The sequence below is a fragment of the Mus musculus genome, chromosome 19, assembly GCF_000001635.26.
Source record: "Mus musculus strain C57BL/6J chromosome 19, GRCm38.p6 C57BL/6J".
Lineage (NCBI taxonomy): Eukaryota > Metazoa > Chordata > Mammalia > Rodentia > Muridae > Mus > Mus musculus.
Window position 1 is genome coordinate 56917039 of NC_000085.6, and position 12498 is coordinate 56929536.

At 49.8% G+C, this 12498-nt stretch overlaps 1 protein-coding gene across 8 annotated transcripts in view; it reads right to left on the reverse strand.

Moving 5' to 3' along the window:
• The window catches only part of Afap1l2 (actin filament associated protein 1-like 2), a 116236-nt gene that overhangs the window by 4685 nt on the left and 99053 nt on the right, over window positions 1-12498 (reverse strand). For all 8 annotated transcript variants that reach the window (NM_001177797.1, NM_146102.2, NM_001177796.1 and 5 more), the window contains 7 exons: window positions 11211-11390; window positions 8029-8118; window positions 6495-6579; window positions 5897-6001; window positions 3339-3550; window positions 944-1089; window positions 88-199 (listed from right to left, as the gene is read on the reverse strand). In NM_001177797.1, coding sequence (NP_001171268.1) covers window positions 88-199; window positions 944-1089; window positions 3339-3550; window positions 5897-6001; window positions 6495-6579; window positions 8029-8118; window positions 11211-11390 — 930 coding nt within the window. The remainder of the gene's footprint in view (window positions 1-87; window positions 200-943; window positions 1090-3338; window positions 3551-5896; window positions 6002-6494; window positions 6580-8028; window positions 8119-11210; window positions 11391-12498) is intronic.

A 12498-nucleotide genomic window follows, 5' to 3' on the forward strand; every position in this document is an offset into this window, starting at 1 on the left:
ACTGGGAACTGCTGGTCTTGGGGACAGTCTGACTGTCTGTGATCATACCCCCTCACCTCCAACCCCATCCCCAGTCCAAGTGCTCACCACGGCTATCAGCTCTGATACCTCCACATCATCATACAGATCGTCCTGGCAATCCCGGCTGGGCAGGCCATCGATGTATGTGTTGGGCTCTGAGAACTTTCTCTGCATCAGTCTATAAGACATATGTGGGTGAAAAATGCATCCAGGTCCCCATAGAACCCCAGCCACTTCAAAGAATGCAGACTCAAAGCCCTGGGTTACATAGGCCTGAGATAAATGCCTGTCTCCTCCCAGCCATGGCCATCTCGTTTGTTCAGAACTCTTGGGTCTAGATTTCCCCTCCAGAGAAAACAAGCTTCCCTAAGCTAATCCCTCCTCAGAGTCCTCCAGTCATCTTCTAAGGGTTCTTCCCTTTCATTAGAGTACCAGCCACAAGATTCCAGAACATTTCACCCCCACGGTGCACCCGGGGCACCTCAGATAAGATGCATCCCCATTTTGTACATTAGGGAACAGGCCCCATTTCAGGGACCAAGCTGGCTCCTGACTGGCAGCACCTCTTTATCCAAGACACTCCTGCCCATCTATAAAGTGAAAGCACCTACCTTGCCCTGAATCTCCCAGAGTGCACTGGAGACCCAGTGAGGAATCCAGGGGAAGTCATGAAAGGTGCCTACTCAGTGCTTGGGAGCTAGAGAGCATCTAACGGTAACAGACCCTGGGGCTAAGCTCTGTTCTGGGTCTCCCGAGGATGGGCCATGTGGCTTCAGGGCCCCTGCTTTGCACTCCCCTACTGCAGGAACAAGAGGACTCGACTGACCCTGAGCTCCCAGTGGGCATGCTGCCCTACTACCCACCAGGTCTAGAAGCAAGGCTGGATTAAAAGACACACAAGGAAAGGCCTCTTCTTACTCACAAGAGAGAGGTTTTGGCCGCACTCACAATACAGGAAACCCTTTCAGCATCCACATAGTCGTAGGTGAGCTCTTCCGGGTCAGTCTTGGAGCCCGACTCTGAGAGCAGGAGGCCTAGCCAGTGGCCCATCTCCTCTGAAGACTTGGCCTAGGAGAAGGACATGCAGAGTCTCGAATAAGGAAGGCATGCTATCCTGGCCAATCCCTCCCTCTAGGCCAGGATAGCTCACTCCGGTCCCTGCCATCAAGTATGAGACCTGTTCAGGGCACCCTCAGTTTTACCAGCACATTGTGTCCCCGAGCGAACCTAAATAGCATTTTCTGGCAGTGGCACCTCCTTTTTGTCACCATAGTGACACCTCAGTGACACTCCAGACATCGGTGGGGAGCATCACATGAGACTGTAGACGTGAGTTTCTAGAAGCTAATAGTTACATTCTCAAGGTTTAAAAAAAAAAAAGATTATCAAGAGCTATCGATCAGGAGGTGCTAAAACTGTTGGTTACTGAATAACTGTATACATTGTAGGTAGACTCTTCCATAGACAGTAATTGTCCCTTTTATCATCTTAACCCATGCATGGGAGAGTGCTGAGACACTTCCATGTTCAGGTTTTATTTTATGACACCAATAAAGTTGAAGAATCTGAAAGACCTGATACAAGAGCAAGAAATCCTGATTTACTGAGTCCCAGCAAATCTGGTGTTTCCTTTTGGGGGGGAGGGGTGCATCCCAATCAACTGTAGGCACTGAACGTTTCTATTCAAATGTCAATATTATGTCTTGCCTTTGTGACAAGAAAATAGAATTGTATAAAAGCCATAGGCTTATTTTTATGAGCAAAACTAGCTACCTCTCTGGTCCCAGGCCGCTCAGTCCTACCATCCTTCTGGAGATACAGCTACAAACCAAACTCAACTTTCTGTTGGTGCCGCACTCGTCCTCAGTTTCTTATTGACTGGATTTGGAAATACCTAGGAGACACACCTCTGGGCAGGTTTGGTGTTTGGTTTGTTTGTTTTTTCAAGACAGAGTTCCTCTGTGTAGCCCTGGCTGTCCTGGAACTTACTCTGTAGACCAGGCTGGCCTCAAACTAATAGAGATCCTCCTGTCTCTACCTCCCAAGTGCCAGGATTAAAGGTGTACACCACCACTGCCCAGCCCCTGGGCATGTTCATGAGGATGTTTCCATATAGATTTATATGAAGAGAGGAAAAGCCCCTGGAACCATCCTGACAGACCCCGGGCCTGCGCTGAATGAGAAAGAGCACCAAGCTGAGGCCAGTATGCACCTGTTTTCTGACTGCAGATACAAGGTGTTACCATCATCCTCTGTCGGAGGATGGGCTGTAACTGTTACCATGCCTTCCTCTGTCGGATGATGGGCTGTGTGTATTTCTTAAAGCCAAGGGCCAAGCCAGTTTCTCCTCTGAGTTGTTTTCTGTCAGGCACTTATTCACAGCCACAGGAAAAAGAATACAGATTTCCTTTCTCCTTTGATTTCCAATTGGATTTCTCAGTACTGCTTTTTAGAGACCTCTTCCAGGCCACCGCTCCTACACTGGGCAAGTGCAGCAGCTTCCTGGTGGTCTAGGTCACCTTCACCGTGCCCTAGTCCTTCCCTGAAACTGTAACTAAACAACTAATTGTGTCACCAGATGTCATCACACTGCCAAAATAGAAAATAAGTTCTGTGAAGACAGACACAAGTTCTCTCCCTCATCCAAGGAGTTGGCTAATGCGAAATGAGTGGATGGACCTGTCTGTGTGAGGCCATTGTTGGTGTGGACGGTTTAGTCACTAGGGGGCAGCATTGGAGCGGACTTGGAAGGCCGGTGGCTAAAGTCCTAAGTGGACAGGAGTTAATGGGCAAGTGCTTGCTTGTGTGTAGGACCTCAGCCCCGCCTGTGGGGTTCCTAGCAAGCTTGTATTATGTCATCTCTTGTTTTTGTAACTTTAACAGTGCATGAAACCAAAAGGCAGGGAGAGGCCGAAATGTAATTGTATCGCAGAGCAAGTCCTGATCTCAGATAAATTCCAGCAGCCCTCATTTCTGTGAACCGGGCCTCTGGGTTCTTGTGGCTGGTAACATACACAGTAAATAGCACGCCTTTTGAGTTTCAGACTCTGCTCTGGCACCATGGGGGCTAAAAGTACTCCCGGAGTGCCCTGTACAGAAAGAAGCCTGTGGTCCCACCCCTGTGACAAAGCCACCCATCCTGAGGTCTGAACAAGAATGGACATTTTTTTTAAAAGCATAAACAGCTGTAGATAATGGAGATAAAAGCCACTGGTCCTCTCTTAGTGGGATCGTGGTCCTCAGTACTTCAGTTGACAGCCAAGAGACCGCCCGCCCTTGGCTGTCCGTCCTTCCTGCCTGCCCCACAGTCAGTGTACCTCAAGCTTGGCTAGCTCCTCGCCGTTGTGGAGAATACGGAAGGAATACAGGTGGTCGGGGCTAGGATCTGGAAGCACGTCACAGCCCACCAGGCTGAGGGGCTGCTGGGCCACCTTGCTCCGGTTCCGGTCCTGGTAGAAGTGCAGGTGGCTGTCTCTAACGAAGCACCAGCGTGACTTCCATTGACTGTTCACCAGCACATTCAGGTAGCCTGCAGAAGGACATGCAGACAGGAGGAGGAGGAGGTCACAGGAGACATGCATCCGCAGAGAACAACTCTTCTAACGGGACATTCTTCAGCAGGGATGTGGCTACAGGGGGACCTAGAAGACCACAGGGTCTAGGGGTGGCACTACCACTGGGTCTCTTTGGGTGTCACCCATTTCGGAACCTGTCATATGTCATCGCAGAGATGACATCTGTCAATCTCAGAGTATATTATTTTCTTCCTGGCACTCCAGGGCAGGGCAGTATAGCTATCCCAGTTCTTGGCAAAAGTATGGCTGGAGGAAAGTGGGCTTTGTCCTCTATTAGCCTGGGACTGGTGAGTATTTGTACAGCATACGGGTCCTCTACCAGACCTCACCTCCAGGCCTCTCGGTTCCAGCAGGCAACCCCCTACGTCTGGTCTCAAGTCAAATCTCCTGGCTCTAGAGTCAAACCTGCTGCCTCAAGTTTTCTTACTTCCCTGATACGTGGTCCAGACATTACCCACAACACCCAACCCTCCTCTTTCCTCCTGAGCAGGTGCGTCTATGTCTTCTCTAGCCCTGACTCAGTTTACCTGCTGTTAGAACATGTAGGGCCTACTGCAGCAAAGCTCTGCTTCAGTGCCAACCTCCTCTGCTGGACACATGCCTTTCCAGGACCTAGGACTGGAGCTTTTAGCCTTTTGACTGGGGACCCCATTTCCCCCCTGTAGCACCCAGAAGCTATAGCACCAGGGTATACCCAGGATACATCCTTTCTCATTCACGGATTGTTCAGCTTCTCCACGTTTATTGAACTGCTGCCATATACCAATGGAGCCTTGTCCCCAGGCAACAAAGATGAGCAAAACCTGGCCTCTAGGCTTCCTGCACACCTAGAGGAGATGCGTAATGGGCTGTCTCCTCTCTGAGCCTAACCTTCTCAAATACACAGGCTTATGAAGTAGAGCTGCTCAGTTCTAAGTGATTGGCAGCATCTCTGAGTCCTCGACAGCTAAGCAGGCAGTGAAGCAGATTAGACAGCCCCATACAGAGCTGGTCTCCTGATAGACAGTGGGGCTCACATACATTTCTACACCACATTGAAAAGACATCAAAGCTGAGGATCCAGAGAGCAGAAGCTAAAGTCCAAACAGATGCTCCTGTGCCTATCACAGCCCCAGAGACGTTTAGATCAGGTGAAGTGAGAGCTAAGTCCCTGGGTGTCTGTTCTCACTGTCACAGCCTCCGGGAAGGAGGCTATGCATGAAGATAAAACAGTTCCATGAGCAATCCAGTCACATCCCAGTGTGCACTAGGACCAGTCTCCCAGGCTGTACACTCTGCTTCCTGAGGCGGCAGTGACAGGCAGAAGTAGGCCACACCCTAGCCTGGGAAGCAGAAGGCTCCAAAGAAAAGCCTTGTCTTCTACCCTGCCTTCCTCAAGCAACAGGAGAACCAGGGGCTCAGGAGAGAGCCCGGGAGTGGGGTCGAGAAAAAGGCCCAGAGGTGAGCAAGGTGGAGGTGGGGGTGGCTTCCAGGCCCAGAGAGGATTGCAGCCCAAGGTCCAACCTTGGAATTAAGAGGTTCCATACCAGGATATTTTCTAGGCCTGGCCTGTCTCCCTCCTGACCTCAGTTCCTTCAAGTATGAGTGAGAGGAGGGATGACCAGTGAGAATCTACCCGCACCTACACCTGCCCTCAGAACCTGCTGCCCAGGCTTCCCACCGCCCCCTACCCGGTCTCACCTGTCCCTGTCTCAGAGGTTTTTCCTCCAGCTCTAACACATGTACTTACTCAGTTCCCATCTACCCTCCAAGGTCAAGGCCATAAAGCCACCTCTGATCATGGGATAAGAAAGGTTCTCCATGCCCAGATCCTAATAGCCATGAGGACAGTCAATCCTGTTTGTGCAGGTGCAGGACTGTGCCTTCCACCCACCTGTTCCAGCACCGCCTGCCCCACGCCACGGTGCACTTAAGAGAACACTGATACAAGCCCCCCAGCACTCGGGAGGCAGAGGCAGGAGGATTTCTGAGTTCGCAGCCAGCCTGATCTACAAAGTGAGTTCCAGGACAGCCAGGGCTATACAGAGAAACCCTGTCTCGAAAAACCAAAAAAAAAAAAAAAAAAGAGAGAGAGAGAGAGAGAGAGAACACTGATACCAACAACCACTTATCCCTCGCTTCCTCCAAGGACCCAACACTGTAGCAGGACAGAACCTGGCAAAGCATAAAGAACAACCCACAGCAGGGACAAACCCAAACCCCAGTTCTGTGTGCTCTCCAGCCTCAGAATCCTCTGCCTTTGCTAGGGCTCGACACACAGGGAAGAATCCCAGGGTCCCGGTGATCGCTTCGGGACTTACTGGATGTCTCAAGGGATCTCTCCGGGGGCTCCAGCGAGGTAGATTTCTTCCTGCCCAGGTTCATAAGGTTGCTCAGCTTGAGGCCAGCAGAGCATTTCTTCTTGACTGTCAAGATGAGAGAGAAAGCTCTCAGTGTTGGACATAGTCTACCCACAGGCAGACTCACCCCCCACCTACACTCAAGTGCACACATGTGTACAGGTACACACATGTATACAGGTACACATGCACATATACATACATCTCCCCCCACATGAGGATTGGCGGGCCAAGTCAGCTATTCCCAAAGTCATACACTCAAGGGGATACACAGGCATCTCTGTAGGTAATACTGGGATATTCATAAATCATGTGGCCTCAAAGAGATTTGAGACAGGACTGGGAAAGAAGGGCTTGAAGGATGTTCTCTTCCCTAGCCTGTGGCAAACCTGAACCGAACTCTTTTTGTTCGCTTTAAAGTTATGTTAGAATCAGCTACCTGTCGTTCCCCTTCCCCACCTCCCGCCCCCCAATTAGGGTTGAGCCTGATAGCCATGGCTCACACCGTACAATAGTATTGCTCTCTCAATCATGAGGTAGAGGGCCATAGCCTGGTTACCATCTTTGGTCTCTGGGATCTCAGGGTGGCCGTTGATGGTGATCCCGTACTCCGCTGCTGACAGGTACTTCTCAGCTATGTCTGGCTGTGGACAACAAAGAAACGGACGGGTATCACCTTCCGGGAATGGTTCCCTGGAGCACTAAAATTTCAAGGCAAACAGGTGGCTCTCGTGAGCATATCAGAGACACCCAACCAAACCTCTACCAGGCAGAATCAAGGTCACCGGGCAAGCTTTCTTTTGGGGCTCTCCAGAGCACCTACCATCTCCTTCCTGAGATCCACATGCCCCCACCCTCAGAGTACCTTCCCTACCTAATCCTGCTTGCAAGTGCTCCAAATGGCTGTTGGAGCTGATACGACAGTAGGTCCAAGGGTGATAGAAAGCTGCACCTGCAGGAGGGACCCTTGTCCTCACCTAGTGGGACAGGAGCGCAATCTCATTCCTATTGGCAGCTGAACAATGGGCAAGGCCCTAAAGACGCTGTCCTGTGGCTGGGCTGAGGGGGTTGCCACGTGGCCTCCAGCCTCCGAGAGAATAAAAGATCACACCCCCACCCCCACTCCTTGCTTAAGCATTCTATGAGTCCTCTTGCTTTCTGCCTTGCCAGTGCTGGGGACACAGATGAGATACCACGCCCCTGTTATTGCTGTGCCCATGCCCAGGCTTCCTGTTTGCTGACACTTGGGAATTAGGAAGGGTGACCCACAGGTGACTATACTAAGTCCCGCTTCCTAGATCCTTAACAACCCAAGCTCCCCATAGCTCTGAGCCAGGAAACTCCCTGGAGCCATCTGTGGGGATCAGCATCAGGATTGCTCCACCTGGAGGCTCGGGATTCTAGGATAAGAGTGCCAGCCTTGTAAAATACATCTCCAGTGTAAGACTATAGTCATTCATTCTATGCAAGAATATAGAGGGTAGCCACGATGCAGGATCAGCCTAGGCTCCATCAACAGGTGACTGAAGAAAATGTGGGGTATAATAAACACTATGGAGTTTTATTCCGGCACGAAGAGAATGAAAGCAAGTCGTCTGCAGGAAGATCAGAGGTCGGCACATGGAGAAAACAAGTCAGACTCATGAAGACAAACACTGCATGGACCCCTCAGTGTTACACAGTTACATAATTTGTATGTGACATGCATCAGGGGAATAGGAGAGTGGAGGGGACCAGCAGGATGGCAAGGAGCGATACACTGTGTGCAAAATCAATACTATGTATGCAAATGTCTTTTGGAACCCATTGCTACACCCAGTGAACTTAGTCCTCTAAAGGTTTATATATATGAAAAAGAACACGGGGCAAAGTGAGTTTTGCTTTAATAACATTTCCCCCCTAAGTAAGACAACAGTTAGGTCTGGGACCCTTCCATCCATTTTCCTGACAAGCTCACTTCCTGCTTACCCAAGCCTTGTGTGTTTCTTATTAATTGGGCTGAAGGACAAGAACGAGGCTTTCAATTTTACACTTCCATGTTTTACCAAGAAGATACAGAATTGGACCCTCCCTCTGAACAGTGGGAGCCTTACTTTCTGACAGTTGAGGCGCTGGGCATCTGGTGTGTACTGGTTTCCCTCTGAGGCTCCTTCAGAAGGCAGGCCACTCACCTCCTGGATGACCTGGACCAAAGAAGCACTGTGAGTTGAGGCCAGGTCTTTGCATGGCCTTGCTGCCCAGCCCCACAGCAGGGGAGACAGAACCTCAGAACCAAAATCCCTGTACCCTAGTCACAGCCTGCAAGTGTTCCAAGGACAGCTATCCATTTCTATGCTTCCCTGCAGGACCCCCCAATATCTGGGGGTGTTCAGGAGTCTCTATATCAAGGCCCATAGATGGCAGAGCAGCCATCCCTGGCTCTGTCAGCCACCTTTCTGCCACCATGAGGGCAGGGATGCTGTCCTGTGGTGAGCATACACTTGCTGGGTGCTTGCCTGACTTTCCAGGGCTGTGGGCCCACTCTGGAGTCTCCACACCATTTGGAAACAGGCTTGGATACTGCTTTGGTCTGATGCAAACTCTGCACACTTGCTGGCCACCAGCCACCAGCCACAGGCCATCTCACCTGCTCTAGAAAGGACCTGTTTTACTGGTACTTGGTGCGGAGCCTGAGGACACTCAGGTCAGGGGTGGCTCTGACCTCACTAAGCATCTATGCAACTCTCTTCTGAGCCCAGGGCCACCTGGAGGATTCCCAGAGGAGGAAAAGAGTGAGGGACGACAGACAGGTGTGTGTGTGTGTGTGTGTGTGTGTGTGTGTCTTCACGTGTGAGTGTACTTCAAGGACCCTCCATTTTTTTCAGTCTCTACCTACAACAGTTTGTGGAAGTAACTTTGAAATCAGAGGCGACAAAGAACAACAGGAAGAGTGGCTCTGAGGAAGGAGAAGGAAGGTATTTCTCACTTCCCAGATGGCCCACAGCTAGGGACTCAGATCCATGAAGAATATGTAACATTTCAGACAGGCTCTGGAATCAGAAGCCAGCTATGTGACCTCAGTCTGTCCTCAGTCACTGTATCAATGGCTGTGGTGACTCAGTGTGGAGGACTTAGTTCAGGACAGGTGCCTTTACTCCTGTCCTTTTTAGCTTAGACACATGGAGGTCCTGCCTGGGGAGGGAGCTGACCAATCCTGCCCTGCTACAGGGGTGGGCAGCTTCTCAGAGCCAACACTACCTCAGCATTCATCTGACCAGGGAGAAAAAGGGTTTCTCTGTGCAGCCTAGACACAGATCTGGTGTCTGTTGAATAGCGCTCTTGTCTTTGAAACCTCCAGCAAGAGTTGTGATGCCAGGGAGAGAAGATGAGGGTCCAGGGAAGGATAGGTAGGTTAGAGCAGACCGAAGAACAGTTTTGGGAACTATAAATAGGACCAGTGAGCATGTGCATGTCTCTGTACAAGCACATATTCATAAACATGTGTGCAGTGTGCACCCTTGTGAGTGCCTGTATGAACTTAGTAGCTTGAGGATGGGCAGGGCTGTCGGAAACCAAAAGGGAGGGGGGAGCAGAGAAGGAGCTCAGCCAGCAACTCTGCCTTGGGTCCTAGAAATGCTGCAGACCCAGCCTAGCCCTTTGCATTCTGTTGGCCTCAGCGCTGCCTAAGTGTCCTGGGGCGGAGCACTTTGCATGCATTAAAAAACCAACATGAGGGCTAGAGAGATGGCTCAGTAATTAAGAGTACTGACTGCTCTTCCAAAGGTCCTGAGTTCAAATCCCAGCAACCACATGGTGGCTCACAACCATCTGTAATGAGATCTGATGCCCTCTTCTGGAGTGTCTGAAGACAACTACAGTGTACTTATAATAAATAAATAAATAAATAAATAAATAAATCTAAGAATGTTAAAAAAAAACCAACATGAGATCACTTCATATATATGTGTATGAGTGTGTGTATATCATATATCATATATGCATGCATCATACATATGCATGCATTCATACATACACATATCATATATACATGCATACATCATATATGCATTATACATATGCATGCATGAATATATACATACATCATATATACATGCTCATATATACACATATACATATACATGTATAATATATACATATGCATGCATACATGCATCATATAGACATACATCTATGTATGTACACAGACATACTACATATATATGCATGCATATATACATGTATACCTGCATGCTAGGCTTGACCCTTCAGAGTCAAATAATCAATCAGGAATCCTCCAAACTGCACATCTGTCTGGACAATGACCCCTTCTGTTCTACATGACAGTCTAGAAAGGACTGAAGCACTGCTCAGACCCTCCTAGGAGACTGGCTTGGCCAAACTTTTCTAAACATTTAGTGGTTTCACAGAAACAGCCTGTCGGCTTCAAATCTAGGGCATTCAGCCCATGGGGTGACCAGTACCCCCCATTTTCAGTCATATTTTAATGGGTCCCTTCAGGGTCTTTTCTGGCTTAGTCAGGAGAGGTGAGGTAGCAGACACAATGCCACAAACAGCCACGATGGTTGACCAGGTGGCAGGAAGGAATGAGAGTGTGGCTCTGGCTCTCACTGGGATCACCAGGGGCTCTGGAGGGCTTTGAGACCTTGCCGAACCGAGTCTTTTCTTGCTTCAGACAGTGTACTTTCTGGACCTGCTATGCTCAACATCTTTAATTAGGCAGGGAGCCCCTCCCCAGGTGCTTCCTCATTAAAGCTGGACTACACAGTAGCAGAGGTGTTCAGATACATCTCAAGTGGCAGGGCCCAGTGCCATGAAGACTGTCCTAAATCCAGCTGCGATTCATTTGCCAGGTGACACTGCCTCTGTCCTCTGAGCCTTAATCTCCAATCACATAAAACAGGCTCCCCAAAATTGCCCAACTCCTTCCAGGGTTAAATCTGCTCGAAGGCCAAGGTCCATGTGGGTATCACAGATGCAGCGAATATCGACTTTATCATGGGAGAATGTGATGCCTCTTCAGAAGAAGACAGCAAAGAGATTCCAACTACATACCCCACAGCCCTGGCTTCCAAGAATTCAGACTAAGCAACCAAGTGTGGTGTCTGGTCCATGACACCAATTGCCAATACCCAGAACGCTAGAAGCTCTGAGTGCCTGAAAGGGCCCTTTCTACTCCCGACCACATCATCCGACCCTTTAGAAGAAGCTGGGAGGCAGAACTCCAGGGGCCCTTCCCTCGAGCACTGGAGGAAGCGGCTCGGCCCATCCCACTTACCCGAAGCCACTGCTCAGCTTGGTCCTTGCTCTGCAGGCCCAGCACGATAACGTCAGCGTTCATCGGTGTGATCTTGAGCTTGTGTCCTTTCTTCCGCACTTGCTTCTCCTTGTGCACGACGCTGCTGCCCCGCAGGTTCACGTCCAGCTGAGGACTGTGGTCTTTGGACGATTTGTAGCACTGGAAGAGAAGGGATGCTATTTTGTACAGTGGTAGATTCTGCAAAGGAGAGACCCTTGGACACTGGAGTGCACCCCTCTCCTGCGTGAGCCTGATCTTATCTCTAAGTCATAGGGCTGGATACCCTAAGCAGGCCGGGGGCTTTAACCTCCATCAGTCTCAGTCTGTCTCTATGTCTGTCTGTCTGTCTGTCTGTCTGTGTCTCCTCTCCCTCTCCCTCTCCCTCTCCCTCTCCCTCTCCCTCTCCCTCTCCCTCTCCCTCTCCCTCTCCCTCTCCCTCTCCTTCAAGCTCTTTGTTCCTGACTTTGCCAGGGATGTTCCAGGACTTGCATTATTCAATGGTTCTCTATTTCTCTGGCCTCAGAGCAGGGGGCTCCTCAAATACAGCCGTGTGCCACTTAGTGACGTTCTAGTCAGTGATGGAGTGCAGTGATATACAGTGGCTTCCTAATCTTGTATCCCTCAATGGCACAGTTGTCTTTGTTTGAGTAAGAACAAACTATGACACTAACTATGACATCACCTAAGGACATGTTTCTCAGAACGCATTACCTAAGTGACACAGGACTCTCTGTCCCCTGTAGACAGGATTCACTTCTCCACAGTAGGACACATGTTTATTCTATTTCTCTACCTCTCTGCATGCCTTAGCTTTTTCAGCAGAAGATCCACTGGGCAGGAAAGCCAAGCTATGGTCTAGCTTACCAGGCAACAGAACTCTAAGGAAGGGACCATCATCCTCTATCAGAGAAGACATGTTGCCCTTCGGTCTCTTGTTGTAAAATGAACAGCAAGGCAAGATGACCCAAAACAACATCTGAACTGAGGTAGACATATTGTGACCAGAGGAAAGATATTTATAAAGACCGTGTGAGATTATAGGTCAGGGCACAAAGCTGTCTGTTTTTGTTCTGTTTTTGAGATAAGGTTCTGCTGTGATGCCCAGTCTGCCCTACAGTCCTGAGACCCAAATTATCTTGCCCCATACTCTAGAGCAGCTGACCGACCACACCTAGTGAATTTTAATTTAAAATGTCAGGAAATGGGGCTATTGTCAGAGTCCAGTCTCTGGTTCCTCTACAGGTTTTTGACTTAGAATGGGTGGCTC